We start from the raw sequence: 24,230 nt of genomic DNA on the forward strand, positions 1-24,230 counted from the left end.
GCTTGGGGAGAATTCAGGTGCTCAAGCTGGGATGGAATGGGAGTAGGGTGGCTACAAAAACCGACATCTAAAAATCACATCTTACACAGCACACATGCGTGCACACACTTGCTCTTTATCCGCAGCCCGAAGAACTTCACATTCTGGGACTGGACCTCATTTTCTGAACCTGGCGCACCCTTAAAAGTATGACCACAATAAATCCTTCATTCAGTGAGTTTTTTAAGTGTGCAGAATACACCTCAGTGAGTTCTGGGGATACAAATATAAATTAGGGGAGGCCCCAGCCCACCAGAAATAAATGGGCTGGCAAATTAGAGAAGATGTGAGCATAAGAGTTGCATTTGGTGCCACACCACAAAGGGCAGTACAGAGTGGCTGATGCCAATTCATATCGGTCTCTATGAGACCCCAGGCAGGTCATTCAACCTCCCTGGACTTCATTTCCTAATACCTAAAAATGGCAACTAAGGCTACCTTCTACCTGCCTGAAGACAGAGAGCTGATCAAATGACCTCCAAGTGCTTCCGGCTCTCAGGTCCAGGAGGCTCATGTGATTCAGTAAGGGAATAAAACCGAGGACGTAGGGCCTGGAAGCCCCCAGGGCCAGCCTCTTACCCAGGGAGCTCGTGTCTCATGGGTCTCCTCTCAGGGTGCCTGCAGATCTCCTTCTGCCAATCTTCCAGGCTGCCCCTCCCCTGCCCTGAGAAATGCATGGCCACATCTTCAGGAGTGGTGGTCACATGGAACATAGGTCACCTGCGCCACCATCAAAGCCATTTCAGAGAACAGCAAAAACCAGCTCCTGTCTCTTCTGCCCCCACCCCCAAACCAGGGGCGTTGCTGGCCAAACCACTGGGCAAATTCCAGCTCATCTCCAAGCAACCCCTTCAGGTAAAGGCAGGGGCCAGGGGCTACAAAGATTCGGGATTCGGGTTGCTGGGTTCTCGTTCCCTCTCCTAGGTACACACATATCTTCTATGATTTCCCCTGCTTGAGCCAGTCCTCACCCTCAGAGGTCATTCTGGAGCAGCAGGCACAGCCATGCCCCTCCCAACCACCCTGCTTCCTCTGCCACAGCAGACACCTCTGCTGTGTCACACTTTGTTCTGACAGGTCTCGTGACCCACAGGAGGAGCCGAGAGGTCAGGCTCCGGCAGCCATGCGGCCTCCCTCTGCTATGAAGCTGAGGGCCCTTCCAAGCAGGCCCTGTTGATCTGGCTTTTGGTGGCCTTCTAGGCCCTTCCACCCCAACATTCACTGGCATGTGACCTGGCCCGCCTGAGAAGCCAGGGCCCGGTCCCCAGGTGCTTTGTTGATGGCCCCCAGGGTGGCCTCCCCACAAGGAGGCCAGGTCCTAGCTGACAGGAAACGGAACCAGAGAAAGTTGAAAGCTAGCATTTCAGAGAAATCAGAAAAAGGAAATATTTCAAAGAATATCCTCCCCAGGATGGGGAGAATGTATCATATAGTACTAGAAGTAAAGAAATAAGAAATTCAGGAATGCCTCAGTGGAGCAGCTGAGGTCTGATGGCAACACTCCCAGGAAGGGAACTCCACCAGAACGTGGCCCAGTGCCCGTCCCGTGCTGAGTCTGTGCGCTTTGGGGCAGTGGCGAGGATGAAGGGCCCTGCAGCTGTGGAAAAGCGCCGGGCACCACAGTGGCACAGGCTGAATCACGTAACCACCACAAAGGCCGTGGGCCAATGCTCGGCATGGGGTATGAACCACAGACTGTGATTACTCCAATTCTGTGCAGCCGAGCCCCCCACACGTCCCCCAGAAAAGCCCTTAGCAAAGTGCCCCACACACTAGGTACTGGTCATCACACAGCTGCCCCTGCTTCCTTCTCCCCCAGCATAGCTCACCGGTCTCTGGGTCTAGCCTCTGACCAGTGTAAGGTGTGGCCTGGAGAAGGGCCTGAACTTCAGAGTAGGGGTGAACTTAGGTTTTATCTCCCTGCCATGCCCTGTCACAAGTCTGACATCCGGAATGTATCTAAAACCATTTCAAAGCTATTTCTACCAGGTGACAACTCGACCTTCAGAGACACAGGAAACCTCATCTTGACGGTCAAATCTGAGCCTAACCCAAAGTTCTCTATGAGGCAGAATCCCTCCCGGCAGCAGTGGGAACTTTCAGGGGGATTTGGGAAAGAAGCGAACAGGTACCCAAACGCGTCCTGACAGGAGCCAGAGTTTTCTGGTCTAGAGGTTTTTGGGGACCCTCCCAGCCAAGGGTGCGATTGCTTCACAACAGGAAGCCCGGACCCGGGCTGGAGTGAAAATAACCTCCCCCAGACAAGAGCACTGGTCTTCGCCTGGAAAACAGGTGGCAGTGGGGTGACAGTCTCCAGCGGACGGCCAGGTCGGGGGCTGGGCTCGAGGACGCGTCCAGGAACGGGAGCCCTGGGGTGTCTCTGGGGCGAGGCCGTTCACCACTCGCCCTCCACGAACAGACCACAGAGCCCGGTCCAGCCGGCGTCGGGCTGGCGGGAGCCCGGAAGTCTTGCGGTTACGTCCACGGACAGCGAACAGGCCAAGAAAGGAGAAGTGACTTTATCGCTGACCTCTGGCAGCTCCCCTAGCGCCTCCCGCCCTCGTGCCTCCACCAGGCTGAGCCGACCCACCCCAGCGGGGCCAGGGCAGCCTCCGGGAGGGATGCCCCACCCCGGCCTCTCCGCAGTCTGTCCCCGGGTCTCGGGCAGCCTTGCTCCGGGCACGGGGGGTGGGGGGGTGGACTCGGCCAGAGCGCCAGGAGGGGGCGGCCATCCCGGGAGGGCCGGTGGGAGCGCCCCGGGCTGTGGGCATGTGCCCAGCAGCCCGCGTGGCAGGAACCAGGTCTCACGCACGCACGGAGTCCCACATATTTATTGAGCACCGATGAGGGAAGGGAGCCGCCGCCGTCAGAGTTCTTTGGTGCCTTCAACACCAGGGCCCCACCTTTGTTTTACAAAAGAGGGTGAGACTAAGGGCCAGACCACGCTCCTGCTTCCCAGGCTCCGGAGCACCGTTCCGCTCCACTCCGAAGACACGCGGCCTCCATTGAGTTGTTTCGGCATTAAGAACGTTCTTTGAGGGAGCACAGAGGGGGAAGAGATCAGGGGGAATTTGAGAGACCGAAGCCCTTGGGGGCACTCACTGATTTTCATCGCCATGCCTGATTCATTTTAAGGCTGCTGGTATATTGCTTTCTTGTATCCCAACTTCCACAGGCAAAAAAGCGAGAAAGCAAAACCCATTTGCTGCAGTGTGGAAGCCCTAGATTACACTCTGTGAAGCTGGTAAATTAAACAGCTTTGAAAATCTAGTGGTGTGGGACAGAAGACAATCAATCCCCTGCTGGCTGAAAGGGGCTCCTGTTGGTTGAACGGGCAACACCAGGTACCCATGTGAGAAAGCCGGCCTCAGTCCAGCATTGCCCACATCTGAGGGGCTGATTAAATAGATAACATAAGAGTTTTTAAAAGGAAGATCATCTTTCAATTTCATGTACATGAAAAGAAAGGAGGGAAATACCAACATGTTAACAGTAGTGATGTCTGAGTCATGAGCTACAGGCATGTAAGGGTATCCTTTTTGGCAAAATTAGTTCATCCTGTATAGACACGATTCCCTGTCAGAACTCCTTAAGTTTATCCTGTGCCTCAAATTTCCTGCGACAGACGCGTTGGAGACCTGTGGGAAGGTGCCTGAAGTTGGAAGGAAAGCCAGCCTGCTTGAGAAGAGCACTGATAGCAGTGGAGCCGGCAGAGGCGTCCTGCAGTCGACGCTGCTGGAAGGGCATGGCACTGCTCCGCCTGACCTGGACCTCTCAGCCATTAATGACAAAAGCACGGTCAGAAAGCCTCCACAATTAGAAAAAAGGATGTCAAAGAAAACAGTCGTCATCGTCACTTTCTGCCTCCTGCAAAAGGAGCCCAGATCTGTCTGAATCAATGGAAATGACAGAATCCCAAACGTTGCTCCTGACTCTGCTCACTGTGAAGATGGAGAATGGCCTGGCTTCTTCAAAAAGGCAGAAAGGGACTTATGAATGATGTGAAGGGAGAAGCCGCAGAGAAAGGCCCACAAGCGGAAGCACGGACTTCTCCTCTGTCGGAGGACGCGGGACCTGGCGGGCGTCCTGGACTCACAGATTGAGATGCTCTCGCCCTACGAGGCCGTGGCTGAACCCTTTAAGGAGCAGGACAGGACATGTGCAATGGCCCTGGACACCACAAGGCACAAACTTCCTGTGAGATCAGTCCACCCGGGTGGAGACGGGCCGCAGTTCTTACACGATTTGCAGCGGCTACTGACAACCACACGCCATCTGCTGGGCAACTAGGATCAGCAGCTCAGAAGAAAACAGGAAAGCCCTAGACCTGCTGGAAGCGGCCCAAAAGAAGGATCTGGAGCTCCAAAGGTGCTCTGCCAGGTGTTGGAACTCTCCGCCGAGGCAAGTAAAGAGGCAGCCTTAATCCACCAGGAGGTCTGGGCAGAGGCCCAGGGCCCTACATTTCCCAGCCAGTGGTATTTCAATCAAGGTGTGGCAGGGAAGCTTCAGGAGAGGCTGGAGGCCCACTTCCCTCCTGCACCGAGGAGCCACATGCACCACGAATCCACGTGCAGGCTGTGTCCCCCCAACCCAAGTGGGGAGCTTCCTGCAAACCACGGAAGAAGACACATCCTTTGCCCCTCTTCAGGGCACCAGTGTGCCATCGTGTGTGTATGTCAGATTCTGGAAACTCAAGCACTTCAGACACTCAGTTTAGCAGCATAGCTATTTGTGTATGATAATCTCACTTGATACTTAAAAAATAAAACTGACAGTTAAAAAAAAAAAAGAACGTTCTTTGAACACTTGTTAAGTGCCAGGTAAACCCACAAGGCCTAGCCGGGGTTAAATGGTTGGAAAGAAAGCATGCCTGTACCTTGAGATTACTCGGGGATTGTGCTTGTTCGAATGCCTGTATTTACAAAGGACATTTACCATTAGAGAGACCTCGGAACTGGGCCCTGCGGCATCCCCAGGAAACACGCGCCTAGCTCCGGCAGCTGGGGGGGAGCTCTGAGCAGCTACACTTGCACCACATCCTGTCTGGGCACTTGCTAACAGTCCGGCCCTGACTCTGGGCCCCTGGTGAGGACTGGGGGTGCCAGCACAGACAGGTAGAATGCACAGCAGCAGAGGCTGGCATCTCTTCTTCCAAGCCCAGCGGAGCTTGGCTGAGCAGTCACTGACCTGTCACTCACTCTCACCCCAGAGGGGTTGGCAATGTTCCCACCTGCTCGCATCTCTGTTCATAACTTCAGGGGAGGTGTGAGGGTTGAGGGACAACAGGAAGTGGCACAACCAGAGACCCAGGCATCTGGAAGAAGGCCTGAATGCTGGCCACTCCACACAGTGCCTAACAATAAGACAACAATCAAAATAGCTGAGGACCCAACACTCCAGCTTCAAAATCACCCAAACCGAGGGCTGTCCCATAGGTAGCACCCACAGGGGTGTGACTGAAGAGGCACAAGATGCTAGCTGCCATCAAGACTTCTCCATGAGGCCTGATGCCATTGCCGAACTTCAAATGGGTTTTTAACCCCACCACTTGGGTACTAATTTGTTCCATTGAAACACAAAGGGCTCCTGGGGGATACAGCCCAACGTGAAGGTCTTGCCTCACTCTGCACCAGGGATCTTCCACTCACTCCAGAAAGTAAAGGTCCTTCCTCAAGGATTCTTGACAGGGGAAAGAGCCGGAGATGGACATGAACGAGAAAGGGGGCCCTGAGCTTGAAAGGGCAAAGGCAGGCTTCCTATTGTCTTGCTGCCTCTGAATCTACAACGGCCCTGACAGCCTGGGGTGAGTAGGGTGCACTGGGGAATCAGTCCCTTTGGCAAACAAGGAACCTGAGGCTGGAGGTGGTTAACAGACTCACCCAGATCTCCTGGCCTGGCCTTGCCTGAGTCCCACGTTCTTGGGGGCAAATCAGACCCAGTCGCCTCAGGGGAGCAGCTTAGCTGGCCAGCCCCACCCAGACCAGGATCTTGTTCTGGGGGAGGAGCTTCCCGGGCTCTCTCTGCACACGGCCCACCACCCACCTCCAGGTGTCACTGGGGTCCAGTCCATGAGGCGTGCACACCCACGAACACAGACCTTGGGGGACGTGTCATCCACTCTGAGATTCGGCTCCCCCCACAACTGATGACCACAGTCCATCACAGGTGTGAATCCCCACCGGGGGAAGGACATCACTCTGGGCCTGGAAACACACACCTGGGAAGACACCTGGCTTCCAGGGCAGCAGCCAAAGCATCTCTATCAACAGCCGGGCTGAGTGGCACAGTCCTTCTGCCTCCCCCACACAAGGAGGTGGCAGGTAATTCCTGCTCCCCAGGAGCTCTTGGTCCCCTTTACAACCACATACAACACTTACAAAACTCCGTAAGGAAACAAAATCTCAAACTAAAATAGAAAACTCGGATTTCCAGAGCCTCTTTTTCAGGCTGTCTCCATCCACTCTGCTGCTTCTCATGCCGACAGCAGGTGAAGACTTTCATGCCCTCAGCGGCCCTCTCACCTTGTACTGGAAGGACCAGGATGTCTGCTCGTCCTGCCTGTCCATGGTGCCTGCCCAAGGCCCCCACCAAAACTTGGCATCCCGTAGGCCTTAAAGAATCCTTTCAAAGTCAGGAATGTAGAAAAGGCAGCAAAGAGCGACAAACTTAGGAAACAGGAAATTGAGGCATCTGGTTGCACATACACTCTCACCAAAAAGGCCGCTGCTTCCCATTTAAATGAGAGAAAATCATCTCTGAAGCCATCCCAGCACGAGGAGCCAGCGTCAGGCCCAAGGGGAAAGGCCCCACAGGTGGAGAGAAGGTCTTGCCAGGGGTGCCCCAGGGAGGCTGGAGGTGCCCCGCAGGCTCCTGCCTGCTCAGCCCTCCTCAGTGTGGCTGGACCGCGGCAGAGCCAGAGTCCCCAGGCGGGCAGAGGGAGTGGGAAAGTGGGGGCCCGCCTGGCCACGGGCATGAGTCTGCATGTGCACAGCCAGGTGGTGGTTCCGGTTGAAGGCCCGGCCACACTGGGGGCACTGGTAGGGCCGCTCGCCCGTGTGGATGCGCTGGTGCCGGAAGAGGTCTGAGGGCCGGCGGAAGGCCTTGCCGCAGTAGGGACACGCAGGCCAGCCCTGGCCGCTGCCCGTGTGCAGGCGCTGGTGCAGCAGCAGGCTCTTGCGCTGCTGGAAGAAGCGCAGGCACTCGCTGCAGTGGTACACCTTGGTGGCCGCTGGCCTCCGCCCCATGAAGGAACGACCTGGCAGGGAGCGGTGGCCCACGGGCTCCTCAGGGAGCCAGCGGATGACAGGGCCTGGCACGACCACCTCCCCCGGCTCCAGAGTGGAGTGGGCCTCCCCCCATGCAGAGGCCGCGCTGCCCTGGGCCTCCCGGTGCTCCTCCTCCATGTGGGTCCGCTGGTGGATGGTCAGGTTGATCTTCAAGCGGAAGCTCTGCCCGCAGTCGGGGCAGGGGAAGGTGCGCTCCTGCCGGCGAGGGAGGACGCGGGGCGGCTCCCCCCCTGGTGGCCGCGGGTCCCCAGCTCGAACCCTGGGCGCCCCCGGGACGTGAAGCCGGCTGGGGCCCCCAGTCCTCCTCCGGGGTCCTCTGGGGATCCCACGCACCGTCTGGCTTGGCGGCTCCCCCAGGAAGAGCCTCTCGGGCATCACCTCATCCTCAGACCGTGCTTCCGTCTTGATGACCACACCACCGCCACCTGGCAAAAGGAACCTCCACTGACGACCTCAAGCAGGCCGCCCCGGCCTCAAGGGGCTACGCAACCCAGTCGCGGCATCCTGGCCCAGCACCCGCCTTCACTGAGTCCTTTCCCCTCCAGATGCTCACAGCATGGGGCAGGGTGCTGCTCACTCGCCTGCTAAGCAGGCCCTGCACCTAGGCCATCTAGTCTGTTTGCCATCGTGTGGCTCAGAGGCTCTGGCGGCCCGTTCCTGGTGGCCAAGCTAAGGACATCAGGAAAGAACAAAGCTGCAACACCAGAAGCCCGGGAGCAGGAGGTCAGGGGTCAGGTGGAGTGGGAGGCGGGTGCATGGGAAAGTGAATGGCAGACAAAGAGAGGCAGAGACCTGGACCCTGAGATACACAGGCCATGCAGGAGCCCTGAGGGTTCTGATGACCTTAGTCCTGAACTGTGAATGACAGTGAGCCCTGCGGGCCCTGCCTGCTTCCAAACAAGGAAGAGGCTGCAGGCAGGGAGGAGGCGGGTGGCTTCCCCATGCTCCGAGCTGACATCCGCGCAACATATCCACACTGAGCGTCTACCACCCGCCCGCACTTTGCTCCTGGGTGACAGACGGGAGGCCCAAGGCCTGGGCTTCTGGGCTGGTTCAGTGTGGGTCACACTTGACTTTGAGGTGGAACTGAGGCAAAGAAGCCGAGGCGGGGCTGGGGCAGTGACAGGGGTCTCAGCCGCAGCACGCGGGACCCTGATGCCGGGGAGGGAGGGCCTGCCGCCCTGCCCTGCCTCGAGCACCACGTGCTTCCCAATCCCTCAACAGCTGGTCACCTCCTGTCTCCCTAGGTGTCTCGTCTCTGACCTCCAGCCCCCAGCGGCCGCACAGTCTGCTCAGAGGGGACAGCAAACCTTTCCCTGTGCTTATTACTGAGAAGCTCCCCTGAGGCTGTGTGTGGCCACGGGGCCTCCTCCCATCACTCACCGGGCTCCATGACGGTCAGAATGCCCCTGGGAGCAGAGGTCAGTGACTCCCCATCTGAAGATTCCTCCTCCTGTTTAACTGAGGATGAAGTGCTGGTGCTGGCTGGGGGCCCTGCGAGAGAGAACCCCGTGAGGGCCTCTCCCGACACCAGGCTCCTGCAGCGGGCAGAGCCACCGCTGAGCAGGACCCCCCTCCTTCCCCCCACATGCAGGGCCTGCAAGGCGGAGGCAGCTCCAGGGCTCTAGAGTCTAGGACCTTCAGAGGCGAGGGGAGAGCTGGGCAGGCCACACCCCAAAATCCCATTCGGACCAGTGCCGATGACTTGTCCCTTGGCATCTGTCACCCTGATGTGCCTCACAAGGACAGAGAGTTAGTGGGGGCTCTTGGGGCACAGCAAGCCCCTGGGATGACAGGAGGGTCCTATCTCTCCTTACATACTGGTGAGGAAAGAGGGACGCAGGGAAGGGAATGGGTGCCCCCTCCAGCCCCAGGAGCTCATATTTGGGGGAAGATGCACAGAAATAACTGGAGAGAAGGCCACCCAAAAACTGAAAAGCCAGGCAGGCCAGCAGGAAGGAGGGATGGGGACAGGAGAGGCCGACTCAGCAAATACACAGTCTGGAAATGGAAAACAAGGCTGTGGATTAACTGCCACACCTCATGCTAAATGTCCTCCTAGTTACACTCCATTTTTGTGAAAGGATGGACAGAAATTTCCTTTAAACAGAAGTAGACACTGATCATTGGACGGGGTGGCAGAAGCCAAAAAGCCCCTCTTAGGCCTTCAGAAAGAGGACATCTCCTGCGGAATGCTCAGGCCAGCCCTGTGCAGGGCATATGACGTACTGCCTGGTTAACGTCATCGTAAGAAGTGGAGAGGACCAACACCTGCCCTGGTGCACCCTGCCCCTCAGTCCAGCCAGACTGGTGCGCCCAGCCCCCCAACATGCCTGACAAACCCACACCTTCACTCTGACCATTTTCTCCTGCTGAAAATGCCCTTTGTTTGCAGCCAAAATGTCCCCTTCCTCTAAGGCCTGTCTCAGGGGCCCCGTTCCAGCTCAGCCAAGCCCAGTCCCAGCCTCCTCTCCCAGCCTCGCGCCTCAGCCCTGTCCTCAGGACCACCTGCCCGTACGGCTGTTGGGACTCCGTTCACACCACCACCGGTGGCCTCACTCACCAGTGCTTGTTGCAGGCAGGGTGATTCTTGCTTCTGGGTCTTGCTGGTGCTCAGGGGCCTGGCCTTCTTTTGGCTCCTCCTGGGCAGGGCTGACCGGGCTGCAGATGGACTCTGGATTTAGAGGGAGGTCTGGGGAACACAAGCCAGTGGCACTGAAGACAACACAGAGGCCCCCAGGGGGCCAGGAGCCTCTGGGGAATGGCTAAGTGCAGTCACTGGGACATGAGGCCTCCGGTCAAACACAGGATGTGATAATTAAGTGGACTTCACTGACCGCTAGTGACTAGATTCTAGGCTAGGCCAGAAGGAAACGGTGGAGCACACAAACTTATCTCATGGTTCCCAATAGGTCACGACACAGCAGGGCCCCGACCTGGCGTTTCAGGAACCCTGACCGAGAGCACCACAGCAGGGCTCCCAATCCCCAGGCTGCTGTAGAATGATCCCCTGAAGGCTCTCATCAGTAGTTCTGGGTGGGCCTAGGAAGGATGCATTTTTTTAAAAGCTTCTTAGGGCAAAAGAGAGGAACAAAGAGTTCGCAGAGTAAGAAATTAAAATGGCTCATAAACAAGTAAAAAGATACTCAACCACATTCATAATGAGAGGTACCATTAAAACTACACTTGCCATAGCCAGACAGACACCACAAGAAATTACAGACCAATGTCCCTTATGAACATGGACGCATCCTCAACAAAATACTAGCAAACCTAAATCAGCAGCATATTAGAAGGATTCAACAACCTGACCAAGTGGAGTTTACTCCTTGAATACAAGGATGGTTCAGCATATAAAACCGGATCGATGGAATACACCACATTAACAGAATGGAGGGGAAAGACCCATGCACATCTCAACTGGTACAGAAAGAGCATCTGACAAAATTCAACACCCTTTCATTATAAAACCACTCAACAAATGAGGCATAGAACTACCTCAACAAAATAAAAGCCATATATGAAAAACCCACAGTGAATATCATATTCAATGGTGAAAGACCGAAATCTTTTCCCCTAAGATTAGAAATGAGGCAAGGATGTCCACTTTTACCATTTCTATTCAACAAAGTACTAGAAGTTCTAGCCACAGCAATTAGGTAAGAAAGATAAACAAAGGCATCCAAATTGGAAAGAAAGAAGTAAAATTATCCGTTTGCAGATGATATGATCATGTATGTATAAAGTCATAAAGATTCCACAAAATATTGTTAGAGTACATGTATTCAGCAAATTAGCAGGATAAAAGTCGACCTACAAAAATCAGTTGTATTTCTATAGACTAATAATGAATCAGTTGAAAAGGAAATTACAAAAATAATTTCATTTACAATAGTATCAGAAAGAATTAAATGCTTACCAATAAATATAATTGTGGATGTGAAAGTCTTTTACAATGAAAACTATAAAATATTGCTGAAAGAAATTAAAGACAAATAGATGGAAACAGATCCCATGTTCATGGACTGGAAGATTTACTATTGTTAAGATGTCAGTACTAGCCAGTGATCTGCAGGTTCACTGCAATCCCCACCTAAACTATCTAAATCTCAATGACATTTTTTGCAGAAATAGAAAAACCCATCCTAAATTCATATGGCATCTGAAGGGACCCCAAACAGCCAAAACAATAGTGAAAAAGAACAAAGGACTTTCTGATTTTAAAACTCACTACAAAGATACAGGAATCAAAACAGTGTGTTACCATCATAAATAGAATAAATAAATACAACATAGAACCAAGAAATAAACCCTCACAGATGACGCACCAGCACAATATGCAAAACAGATAGGAATACACACAAAACACAGGCAACTGAGAACACAATACGTTGCACATCACGCGACGCGCGTGATCACACACCAAACATGAAACAGAAAGCCACTCACAGACCACGTAACATTCCCGACCACGAACACAACACACTACACAAAAGACGCCACCCAACACACAGACACACTCCAAGCACACAACACCCAACACAGGACCACCCACAAACACACCAGTAACGCAGCACTCCACAGAGAAATACACACAGAACATCATACGCTACAAACAACAAATTATTCGGTCAAATAATGTTTGAGAAGGGTAGCAAGACCACGCACTACAGAAAGCAGTCTTTTTCAACAAATGGGGTGCTAGGAAAACAGGGTATCCAAATGCAAAAGAATCCTGTACCTTTATCTAACATCATATACAAAACCTGAGTCAAAGGAGTTGAAGATCTAAATTATCTAAACGACTTACATCATTTAATGTAAACATACATATTTAAATATATATTCATGTAAATAAAATATAAAACTCTTAAAACAGAGGATAAAAACATCAGACATTGGATTTGGCAATGATTTCTTGGATATGACACTAAAGACGGAGGGAACAAAAGAAAAAATAGACAAACTGGACTTCATACCACATTCTCTGTTGGTAAGGTCACGGGGAAAGAGGGCCAATGCTGATGGAATGCAGATGACACAACCCCCGCGGAGGGGAATTTGATGATAAACTGTCAAAAAATTACATGCTCATTTACCTTTGACCCAACAGGCCAGCTTATAGGACTCTATCCCAAAGATACATTGGCAAAAAATATGAACTGACTTAAGAACAAAGTACTCCTCACAGTATTATTTATTTCAGCAAATACGCCAAATATCCCACACTGGATACACCCCAAATGTCCATCAGTGGGAACTGGTTAAGTGAGCTGTGGTATATGACACAAGGAACATTCCATATCCACACAAAAAATGCAGAAGCTCTCTACATACCGATATGAAGTGATATCTTGGACAAACTGTATTAAGGCTGGGATGGGGAAATACAAACACATTTCTGTGTTACTAATATTAAAAAAAAAACCTAGAGGTATAAATAAGAAACTAATAAGAATGGTTATCTATAGGGAGATGGGGGGGACAGGGATGAAATAAGACTTCGCTGAATGTATCCTACTAAGTCATTTTGACTTGGCAAATATAGCATGTCTCACATACTTAAGAAGTTAAGTTAAATCAAGAAATGCAGTGAGCCATCTGTAAAAATCTAAACACAAATGAAAACAAATGAAGTCAACTGCATATCAAGTTGGTGATATAACCACATATAGAAAATAATTATTTCAAGTGACTTTATAAGGCTTTATGTTGTCTATAAGTCCTGAATGGATTCATTTGAGGACAAAAAGAGCTGCAAAGAAATCTCAGATTTCAATCAAAAGTCTAATTGTTAGTAGTAATATAGGATTCATTATCTCAAAATTATAAGATATTACAGAATAATGAAATATTAGGATTAGGTAATACAAATACGTAATTATGCTGATATAGTTAGGAATTTAAGATTTTTGTGTAAAACAAATATGATATACAAGTAGAAAAGCAAAGAACATTAGATTTAAATTAGAAACATCATTATGAACTCATGATTTTTTTCTTTTCAAAAATACCTATTTTCTGAAAAGGTCTAGAAGTAATTGCAAAAATTTAGCAACTACGAGCACTCATCTTGAAGTCTCTAAATATCATTCCTCACAAAAAGGACTTAAAACTCCTTGGAGAAATTTTTATTCTAGGTCTGGGGCAGGAAATACACAAGATGATTCTAGAACATCTTATGGTGTCTGAAAGCCACAGAAGTCACATCAAAATGACTTACGTGCCAACTTGAAGGGGCTCCCAGGAACTAAAGATGGGACAATTTAATATGAAAATAATGGTTGCAAGGACTGTCACATATGAAATATTCAACAATCTATGAAGTAATAATACTAATATTTTTAGAAACCCAAGTGTTGGTCACCTTTGAAGGTTTCTAAGGCAGCAACTCTTCATTATGAAAGCTGATGAAGGGAAAGAATTAAGCGTCTATCATGTGTTTCCTGTACAGGCTGTATTCCAAGGCAACTAAGAGTTTATTTAGGGAAATTATTCTTTATAAGTGAATTTCACCTATTCAGCACAGGAGTTACGACAGAATCTCACCATTTTCCAACCCTTAATGAAGTAATGAATCCAGACAATTATCTTCAATGACTAATCAAACCAACAGGTGAAAACCAACTGGGGAACTTGATAATAAAAGAATAGGGCAAATGACCATGAAAAGGCGGGCGACCAGATCTCTTTGCCCTGATGTGACACAGCAGGCAGTACATGGCACCGCCTCTGCAGCAGTCTCGCCAACAAGACTACAACTGCATCTGAAAACGCCTCTAGATATACAGTTTATAGGAAATGCGAGGAACAGAAGAAATGTGTGATATAACACCAAATCCTGAATGTGGGAAATAATGGCATTTAAAAAGATAAATGAGGCTATAATGTCAATAAATAAATTACATTAAAAAGGGGGAGGTGGGGATGATCCACCAACTGACAACTGGATAATCAAAGTATTGTCTAACCATACAATGGAATACTATTCAGCCATGAAAAGGAATGCAGTACTGACACATACCGCAACATGGGTAAACCTGGAAAACGTGCTCAGCAAACAAAGGCAGACACAAAAGGTCCCACACAGTAAGATTTCATTTATATGAGATGTCTAGAGGAGGCAAATCTATAGACAGAAAGCAGATCGGTGGTTGCCTAGGGCTAGGGAGCAGGTACAGGGAACAGGGAGTTACCACTAATGGCTATTCGTTTCTTTTTTGTGGGATGAGAAAGTTCTAAAATTAGGTTGTGGTAATGGCCACAAAACTCTCATAGAGTAAAAACAATGAATTGTATACTTTAGTCCATGAATTGTATGGCATGTTAATTGTATCTCATTAAAACTGTTAAAAGGAAAGAGGAGGGACTTTTCCAGGCTTTTTAAGGACTTCTTATAAATCAGTATATAGACTTTGGCTTATCAGAATCAGAATTCAAACCCCTAAGAAAACATTTTTGAGACAACTGGGGAAAACAAAGATGAGGTATTAGGTGTGCATCTGTTGGGTGTGACGTTGGTATTTTGGTTATGTTTAGAAAAAGGAAAAAAAACAGATGCATAAAGTAAATGTGGCAAACTCATGATCATCGCTGACCCCAGGTGATGATCGTTTGGAGGCTCACTGTACAAGTTCTGTATTTTCTTTTATTTTAAAATTTTATTTTAAACCCTACCCGCCCACCCCCACCCCCCAGAAGATTCTGGTATGCAGTCAACTTTGGAGCCCTTGTCCTGTGCCATGCCAGCTAGCAGGACAAAGTCTGCCCTGCCCCTCCTCTGAGAGAGCCAGTTCCCACAGAGGGCAGCCAGTACATTACAGGCTGAACAGCTGCATTCACAGTCCAGAGGCAGAGGTGGGGCGGGGACCCAGAGGCGGGAGCAATGCTGCTGCTGCTACCAGTACCGCCACTAGTGACAAGCCCCACTCAGTGTGCTCAGCAGCAGGCGCGTGCCTCATGTCTGCCGTCTCACTTGGTGCTCAGAGCAACCACTGAGGCCGGTACTGCTGCCCCCTTCTTTCAGGTGCAGATACCTTTTGGCTATGAGGCAAAAGCTGTGCGCTTGCCCCTGGGCAGGACAGCCCAGCACAGAGCCACCCCACTTGGGGTGAAGGGTCTGTGCTCCCTTCCTGGCCCCACAGCACATCTGGAAAGTCTGGGAGAGCAGGGCCACATTTCGGGTTGCCCCAGTGGCTGCCCCAACTTGCCCCACTTACCAGTGCCTGGCCTCCCTGGCCCTGCTGTGTCTCCCTCACTCCCCTCCTCCTGGCCCCAGGGGTCTTCGGCACAAGGCTCCTCTCCCCTCTCCATCCGGCTAAGAATGTCTGGTTTGGAGATGGCATAATCTGTGTACAGAATGGAGAGAGAGCTAGGTCAGGACTGGGCACCTGCCACCCAGGTGTCTACAGAGGCGCACCCCCACAGAGGAACGGAAGCCAAAGTACAGACTGACTGCCGGGGGCTGATCAGTGGGCAGAGGACCAGAGCCCTCCTGTGCCGCCTTACCCAGGGACACCAGAGTCTCGTAGTTGCCCCTCATCACGTGCTTGTACAGCTCCTTCTGCCACTCGTCCAGCTTGCCCCACTCCAGCTCAGAGAAATACACGGCCACATCATCGAAGGTCACGGGCACCTGGAGCCACAAGTCCCACACACTCACCCACACACTTACAGGCACGGCGCCTCAGGCTGTCCCACCCCAGGTGCCCCGGGATACCTTGGGCGCCTCCCCCTTGCTGCCCGGGGGCAGCCTCAGGATCCAGAAGTTCCTGTTCCTCAGTAGGTTCTCCATGTTCTCCAGCCGCCTCTGCAGCAGCCCGTACTCCTGCAGCAGGGTCCCCAGCACGGCCCACTTGCCCTCCAGCTGGTTCCCAAACTCCACGGCCGTCTTCTCGCAGTCGGCCAGCTTCTTCTCCGCTGTCCCCGTCCGCCCCTCTAGAGTCAGCAAGCGGGCCAGGCAGGAGTCCACCTTCTTCTCCAAGGCCTGGATGGCAGCCACCACTGTCCACAGTGTGATCTCCGTGGAGTAGAGGTATGAGCTCTTCTCAGCAGCTGGCTGGGGCGATGGAGGTGTTGAAGGCCTTTCATCCCCTGTTTGCTTGTCCCTCTCTGGAGCCTGTCCACAGGAAGAGAGAGATGTTATCAGAATTATACAACCAAAAATGTCACCTCAAAAAGAAATCTCAGAATGGCACCTGCCCCAGTAAAGCACCATCTGGGACCCTGAGGGCCAGTCAGGCAGCCGTGTGGGTGACAGGCAGGTGGGGTACAGCTTCGGGAACAGGAGACACCGTCTGGTCTAAGATGTTAACAAGTGGAAAACAGGAGGAAAAACATGGCCAAGAGAGAAGGCATCTGTGATCTCAGGTGGCATCCCATCTTGGTGAAGGGACAGGCTTTGAAGCACAGAGGACAAGAATATGAGCTCCGCAGTCAGTCTGGTTGCAGCTAGCAACCCCGCCTTTCACAGGCTGTCTCCTTGGGGCAAGGTTTTTTAAACACTTTCCAATTTCACTTCCACATCCAGAAAATGGAGCTAATAACAGTACCCACACAATGGAACTGTGAGAATTAAGGACACAATCTTTGTAGAAAACAGCACGATGCGTAGCATGCGGTAAATAATAAGCGTGAGCCCGCTCCGAGATACAGCTAAGATGTGGAGGAGGAGAAGGGTGCTGGGACGGCCCTGGTTCAGGGACGCAGTATACAACGGTTCACGTGGCCTTTTCTCTCACCGCGTTCATCCCACTGTATCTAGGCTCCTGGGAAAAGAGCTTCTGAAGTGCCTCGGCTCACCCCGGCACAGGCCTCTCCTGAGTGAATGTCACGGCCCCATCCCAGTTCATCTCGATAAAAGCCTCGTTAGATGGATGAACAGACATCTCGCCTCTCCACTCCACTCATCCTTCACGGGCAAACCAGCATCAAACCCTCTATGTCTAACTTCCAAAATTACCTCGAATCCATCTTTTTTCTTTCTCTACCACCGTCACCTCATCCAAGCCCCTATGCCCCTGCAGTTCCACCCAGTTCACCCTTCTCCCCCCATACATTTTTCACAGGGTAGTCGGTAATCTTTGAAAAACACAGACTATTCTAGTCTCCTGCTTAAAGCTCTTTAATAGCTTCCCAGTGTAATTAGAATGAAATCCAAACATCTTATCATGCCCCAGCCCAACTCTCTGGCCTTATTTACTACATTCCCACCACCCTGGCCTCCTTGGAGTCCTAGGCCCCCTCCTCCCCACCTCTGCACCTGCTGTGCCCACACCACTCCGTGTGCCTGGCACCCTCCATCTTTAAGGATCCAGTTCAAACACCCACTCATAGAGACCTTCCCTGACTGACACACCTAAAATAGGCCTTACTGGTGCTCCCTTCATAGCACTCATCTGCGATGATTCTGTGTGTCTGCCTGTATTACAGTCATAAGCTCCAGGACGGTGCGTTGGGTTTCCAGCTTCTGAAAAAGTGCCTCACGCACAGCAGATGCTCAAGTTACCTACGGAATGAACGAATGACTAAACACTTAAATAGCATGCGTTCAAGAACAATTACTGGACGCTTGTCACTGTAAATGTACAATGAGGATGCAGAAAAAATGATGTGGCTCTTCTCCAAGCAAAAAGTCTGTATAGAAATAGTTATAATACACAACAGTGTAATATGATGGGCTAAAAAGAGCTGAGGGCAAATCTGTCCTGCTGGAGAGCTTGACATCTCAAGTGCTGCAAGACAGCAGACAGAAACGTGGTGGTGGACAGGACCAGTGAGAAAGGGTGCTGGGGGAGGGCCCCAGGCTAGGTGGGACCTGAGGATGTCTCCTGTGCAGTTACAGAAGGCCTTGGGTAGGGGGCTCCCCACAAGGCACAGGGCCATAAATGTCAGCATTCCACCCCTTTTCTCTCCCCTGGATCCAGGGAACCCTAAAGGAAGCACACACCCAACTCATCAATTAAAGGCGAGAGAGGAAGTTTCTCCTTAAAAAACACCCAGAAAAATCAAGGTTTCAAAAACTTCATTAACGGTAGAAACCACTCATTGAGCTTTAAGTTTTTCCAGGATGTCAAAAACGGCCAAAGGATTATTTTCTCTGAATTGGACATAATGCACATTACCAGCCAACATTCTAAAATCTGCTAATCTCTAAAACCAAAAGCAAAATCCACCTACCATCCATCTCATAAACAGCATACAATATACCTTTCTCTTAGATAAAAGTAGAATTCTGGGTCGCTTTTAAGGGCGGTGTGATTCCAGCCTGGGCTCCGGCCCGACTAGGTGAGCAGCCCTGGCCAGGTCCCTTCCCTGAGCCCCCGACCCCTGGGCTGTCAGAACCGAACAGGGCTGGGGCCCTGCCCTCCCTGCCGGCCTCCGGGCCTCCAGGGAGACAATGGCCGGGAAACGGCCTCCCACGCGGAGGCGAGGCCCGACAGCGTCAGCGGGAAGCCCGGCCCGGGCCCCGACGTCGGCCGCCCGCCGCGCCGCCCGGCCTGCCTGCCGTTTGGGCCGCCCGGTCGTCGGCCTGAGAGCCCGCCCGCAGGGCCGGGGCGGCGGGCGCGGGGCTGGGCGGGGACGGCGGGCCGGGAGGCCGCGCCAGGTGGCCTTGCGCGCCGAGCCCTCGCGGGCCCACGCGGCGGCGGCCCGGCCCGTCCGGCGTCCGCGCGCCGGGGCGCTTACCGGGGCGGGCGCCGCTTCGGCCATGGCTGCCGCGTCCCTCGCTCGGCGGCTCTCCTCGGGCCGGCCTGTCGGGCTCGGCGCGGCGCGCGGGTGGTGGCGGAGGCGGAGCGGTGCCGCCCAGCTTCGGAGCTCCTGCCGGGCGGCCGCGAGCTGCGTCCGAGCCACGTGCCCCGCCGGCCCTTTAAACAAGAGCTGCGCCCGCGGCCGGGCGCGAGGGCTCGCATAGCGCCCCCTGCAGCCCGAAGGACCGCACGCCCCCGGCCCGCGGCCTTCCGCGTGCGCCCCGGCGGCCGCGGGGTCCCCGCGGGGAGGCGACCGCCCCCCTCGCCTGGGCCGCAGGAGTCGACGCCGGGGGCCAACGCTCTGCGGGCCCCTCCAGCTGGGCCCTCGTCTGGGGACGCGACCCTCGGGCCTGGCCGGGGCGGCCGCGGGCCACGCGCTGGGGCAGCTCGGTGGGCGTCCCACACGGGGGAACTGGGTGGGGCGGCCCAAAACTTTGGGCGTTCGCCTGTGTCGGGGGGAAGGGCGGTCATTGGCAGGGCATCCCAAGGGTATGTAGACTAACCGGCTTAACACCCCGAGGGCCCAAAATGGTATTGGTTTGGGTATGTTTTATGCCCAGGGGTGGAAAAAAGGTCTCAAAACTACTTTTTTAGAAAGACTTCAGGAAAACTTCCATTTAAAAAAGGCCCTTCCTCCCTCCGCAAGCCCCCTTGGGAATCCTGGGACTCCCTCCCCAGGCTTACTTGCAGAGCAGGCGCCCGGCTCAGGCAGGCTTTGCAGAGCCCTCCGCGCCGCCCAGCCTTTCCGCGCCCAGCAGCCACCCAGTGGGGACCTGCACCCGGTATCCAGGCGGGGCTTTCAGTGGGAGTAAACCCATCCCAGAAGCCCTGAGGCCTCTTGAGTCGACCACTCAGTCTGGGACCCACTTTCCTCATCTGTAACCCAAGAGTCTTACTCTGGAAAACCACAATCAATGAACATAAAGTAAAATGTGTTGTATGCAGTTTAAGCTTTATTTTCTATCCTTTCTGCATTTCCCATTCAGTTTAGTCTTTGTCCAAAAGCCCACAAAGTCTTCCTATTAGAAATTACTCTGCAGTGTTTCTTTGTGTGTCTTTTCTTTCTTTCCTTTTTTTTTTTGGGGGGGGGGGGAGTTGTTTTCTTTTGGTGGGTAAAGGAGAAAATTATTTACCTATTTATTTGACTCAAGCAAAAGTAAGTGTGGTCTGTTAAATGTAGTACAGAAAATAGAGTATTATCTTCTTGATGTAAGGTGCACCCCTAGAATTTGGGGCAAGGTTAGGAAGTGTAACTTTAAGATAACAAGAAATCAAATCAATGTATGGCATTGCTCACGTGGAGATCCTTAGAGTAACCCAACCTAACAATTTGCAAATGTGTGCCAATTAAGAGCGTCCTTAGGATCTCATCAGGGTGGTCAGACGAACATATTAAGGATTATAGAATACTGCTAAGTTGTGATCTTATAAGGTAATAGTTAATGCCCAATGCAAATAGAGTCTAGAAAATAAATAGGAAAAAAGAACAAGCTCTGTTGGGGAAGACAGCTATAAATTTTGACAGCTGTTTTTTTTTAGAAAAGTTTCTGTAAGTCACTGATACTCAAACTTAAGTGTGTATCACACTCACCTGGAGTGCTTGTTAAACTAGGCTGCTGGGCACCAGCCTCAGAGTTTCTAGGTCTGAGGCTGCAGCAGGTTGGGCGGACCAGAATTTGCATTTCTAACCAGTTCCCAGATAATGCTGATCCTACTGGCCTAGTGGTCATGCTGTGAAAACCACAGCCTGCTTATCAGGCCTCCACAGCTGCCTCCCATCCCTATGCTCTGACTTTATATCGAAAAAGCCCCAAAACTTTACAACATAACGTGGTTTGCTGAATGAATAGGTATCAGGCCAGGGGGAGCTCTAACAAAAATTCAAATTACCTCCATCCCTAATTAATGGTCTGTTTCTTGTGAGTTTATTCTTTTTGGGGTCAGACCTCCTCCAGTGCCTGAATACCTGTGGGTGAAACAATGGATTTTCAAAGTGGAGGCACAGACCCTGGAGGAATAGGGGTACCTCCACCAAGGTGCATGTCACTCTGATACAGTCTGTCATCAGCCTCTGCTGCAGAAGGTGCGGTTGTCCGAGATTGAAAGACACTAGACCACCACCTAGGATCACTCAAAGTGGGGCCAACATAAGTGCAAGCATCCCCATGACAACATCCTCAGCCAAGAGATGGGGGCAGCTCAGCAGAACTCCTGTGGCCCCCTCACCCTGTGAGCCAGGCATGTGGTTTAGATGAGGAAGTGGATCTACACAAAATTATGAAGTGTTAAGGGGAATTATTAGTAGATGGAGACCAGATATACAGCCAAGTCCCCTTCCTCCATGAAGCCTCCCCTAGTTCAGACTAGGGGAGTCCTTATTCTGTGAACACCCATTATACCTTTCATTCAACGGAAGTGAGCACCTACGTGGGAAGCCCTAGTGCTCAGAGCTGTGGAGTCTGGTTACAATTAGGCATGGTCCCTGCCTTCAAAGGGCTTCACAACCTGTTGACTCTACCTTGGCAATCTTGTTCACCTTTCCTTCTCTTCCCACTGCATGTGCACCCAGTCAGGTCCTCACTGGCTCTTCATAGTCTCACTTAAAAACCTAAATTTCCCCCAACCCCAACCAAAAAAAAAAAAAAAGCATAATGTAATTTTTATGAGGTTAGTATTCCTAAATCACAGCAGAATCAGGACACCCTTTTGCTCAAAACTCGGTTCCCCATTAGTAACTCAGTAAAATCCAAACCCCTTAGCCTGACCCCAACCTATCTTTCCAGCATCATATACCCCACTTCTCACACCTCATCCTCCAAACTGAATGAATCGGTGTTGATTTGTATATGCCCCATAATGTCTCCTATTTTGGTGGTGTTGCTCCATTTAGAATGTCCTTCCTTCTTCCCACCCTTAAAGGTCCAGTTCAAAAGTCACCTCTCAAAAAGCCTTCCTCAACATCCCACAACTAAATGTACTTGTTCTCTGAATTCCTACAGACCTTTAGCCTAACTTAGGTCATGTAATTTTCTGTCTTGTATTATATTCCCTTAACAGCCTGCAAGCCCGAGGGCAATGTCTGTCTGATTTAGCCTGTACCCCCCATAGACTTTGCACATGGGGGTACCTCAGGTATTCAGAGTGAACAAACTCTCAGGCAGAAAGGAATCTTGTGCTAATTGAGAAAAGGGTTGTGCAATGCGCAGTACAGGAAGACAGATTTTGATAGCAGATAAACTCAACTAAAGCAAAGACCTTATGTTTTGAACAGTGATGTATCTTTATAAAAATGCCAAGATGACAGCTGTTCTACATATATTCAAATATAAGAAATGGAGGAGGGAAGCTTGCATAGAAGGGGGCTTGTAAACTGAGTGGTGAAAAATAAGTAGTGCTTGGTTCCCAGAGGGCATTCCTGGAAGAGGGAAAGCATGAGCTGAATGTGGAGGTGGGAAAGTATGGCTTGTTTACTAAATGACAGGAAGCCCAATGTGGCAGCAGGATAGATAAATCAGAAAGTGAACGGTGAGAAACTCGGAGCAGGTCGGGTTGTCAAAGTCTTGAGTTCTCTACTAAAATCAGTCCTGCATCAGTAGCCAGCTGAGTGCACCACAAGACTTTGAGGAAAGCCCATGTCCAGTTTGTGTTCCAGGACAGTAAGTCTGGTAGCAAAAAGGCTGTGATAGGAGTAGGTGACAGTACTGAATAGCTCAGGTGGGTGATGATCAGGACCTTAACTGTAGGACAGGAAGGTGAGAAGATAGGACAGATCAGCGTCACTAATATTTAGCATTTTGTTCTTATGTGTTGATTTAAATCTTTTCAACTGATCATCCCTCCTGTCCTTCAGACAAATTCCATTTCCTGTTTCCTTCTCAGCACTTAGCAGAGCAGGCCTTCTCTGGACAGGTGACACAGGCGAGGTTGATTTTTTTTCTTAGTACAGTGCCTCTCTGTTCAAATCTCCAGATTCTGGGTCAGCGGGTCTCAGGTCTGCATTTCTACCAAGCTCCCAGGGAATACAATGCTGCTGGTGCAGAGACCACACTTTGGGTAACAAGGACTTAGAATTCAGCTTGGACACGAGGTATGTAGCAACAGCAGTCAAGTGTGAGGGCTCTGAAGCAAGATGGTCTGGCTTCACGGCCACCTCTGTCTGCTTCCCTTCTCAGAAGCTTCTTCCCACATCTCGTGTAAAATGGGGGTAAGAATCATACCCTTACAGAGGGTCATGTGAGGATTAAGTTCAGTTTAAAAACAGTGCCTCATACATGAGTGTTCCATAAATAGCAGTCCAATTGCTTAATACAATTATTTCCCTGCCTCAAGGAAAAGTTTTGTTGGAGAACCAGGACCCTACCTTGTACTGTTTTTCTCCCGTGCACTGTGGGGAGAAAAACAGCTGTCACATTAAAGTACTCAATGCAGAATTGGGAGGTAATAATCAAGGACGGATACAGGAGTATCTATATTGCAAAAACTTGTGGGCAAAAGAGACTGTAGAAGGAATTGAAGAGCGCAGCTCCAAGTTTTTGTACGTATAAGCTCAGCACCTGCCCTGACAACTTACCTGATGTTGTTTCTACACTAAGACAATTCCTTATCTTACAGCAACCTGAGTTTACTTTTATCTATTTGTTCCTTTTTATCCCCGTATCTCACTCACAGCAGAGGCATGGGCAACTGTAATGCCTTTTATGTTTAACTTTTGGTTTCTGTGTTCTTAACAAAATGTCTTGTGTAATTTTTAATTTGTATAAACAGTATTTTGTTACAGATGTTATTCAGTGTCTTCTATTTTCCACTCAGCATTGTATTTGAAGATTGACCCATGTGGACCCGCAAACAGCTAAGCCAATATTCCGAACTGCTACCTGGCATAGCCAGTGTACCCACCCTGTTTTACCTGTGCTCTCTACCTCCCACTTTCCAACAACCGACACCCAGACTGTCAGCAAGCCATGGGCCACTGCAAATGGGGCCCCCCTTGAGCATTCTCACACATGCCCTCTTCTTGTCTGCCCTAGGTTTATGGAAGAATGCAGGTTAGATTGTGCTGTCAGCCTCTGTCATGGCTCCAGGTCAGCCATCTCTTCCACCTTGGCCCCAGCAGGACATTCTTGACAAGTGGAGAAAAACATACACCATGAGATTTTTG

The 24,230-nt window shown here is 51.1% G+C and overlaps 1 protein-coding gene and 1 pseudogene across 2 annotated transcripts; one reads left to right on the forward strand and one right to left on the reverse strand.

Annotated features, from left to right (window-relative positions):
* LOC108402028 (HAUS augmin-like complex subunit 8) overlaps window positions 1–6,654 on the forward strand; it is a 53,310-nt pseudogene extending 46,656 nt beyond the window's left edge.
* ZNF783 (zinc finger protein 783) lies at window positions 2,855–19,198 on the reverse strand. Of its 2 annotated transcripts, none has more exons than XM_036999452.2 (7): window positions 19,011–19,198; window positions 16,045–16,443; window positions 15,834–15,960; window positions 15,545–15,673; window positions 9,889–10,017; window positions 8,709–8,819; window positions 2,855–7,750 (listed from the first exon to the last, which is right to left on the reverse strand). In XM_036999452.2, exons 1-7 carry the CDS (start codon window positions 19,032–19,034, stop codon window positions 6,918–6,920), a joined length of 1,752 nt encoding a protein of 583 aa, XP_036855347.1. In that variant the 5' UTR covers window positions 19,035–19,198; the 3' UTR covers window positions 2,855–6,917. The 2 variants fall into 2 exon arrangements, with proteins under 2 accessions (XP_036855347.1, XP_073094364.1); XM_073238263.1 differs by lacking the exon at window positions 19,011–19,198 and adding an exon at window positions 18,504–18,854.
* Between the last annotated feature and the right edge of the window lie 5,032 nt (window positions 19,199–24,230).

Source organism: Manis javanica, chromosome 6, assembly GCF_040802235.1.
Source record: "Manis javanica isolate MJ-LG chromosome 6, MJ_LKY, whole genome shotgun sequence".
Lineage (NCBI taxonomy): Eukaryota > Metazoa > Chordata > Mammalia > Pholidota > Manidae > Manis > Manis javanica.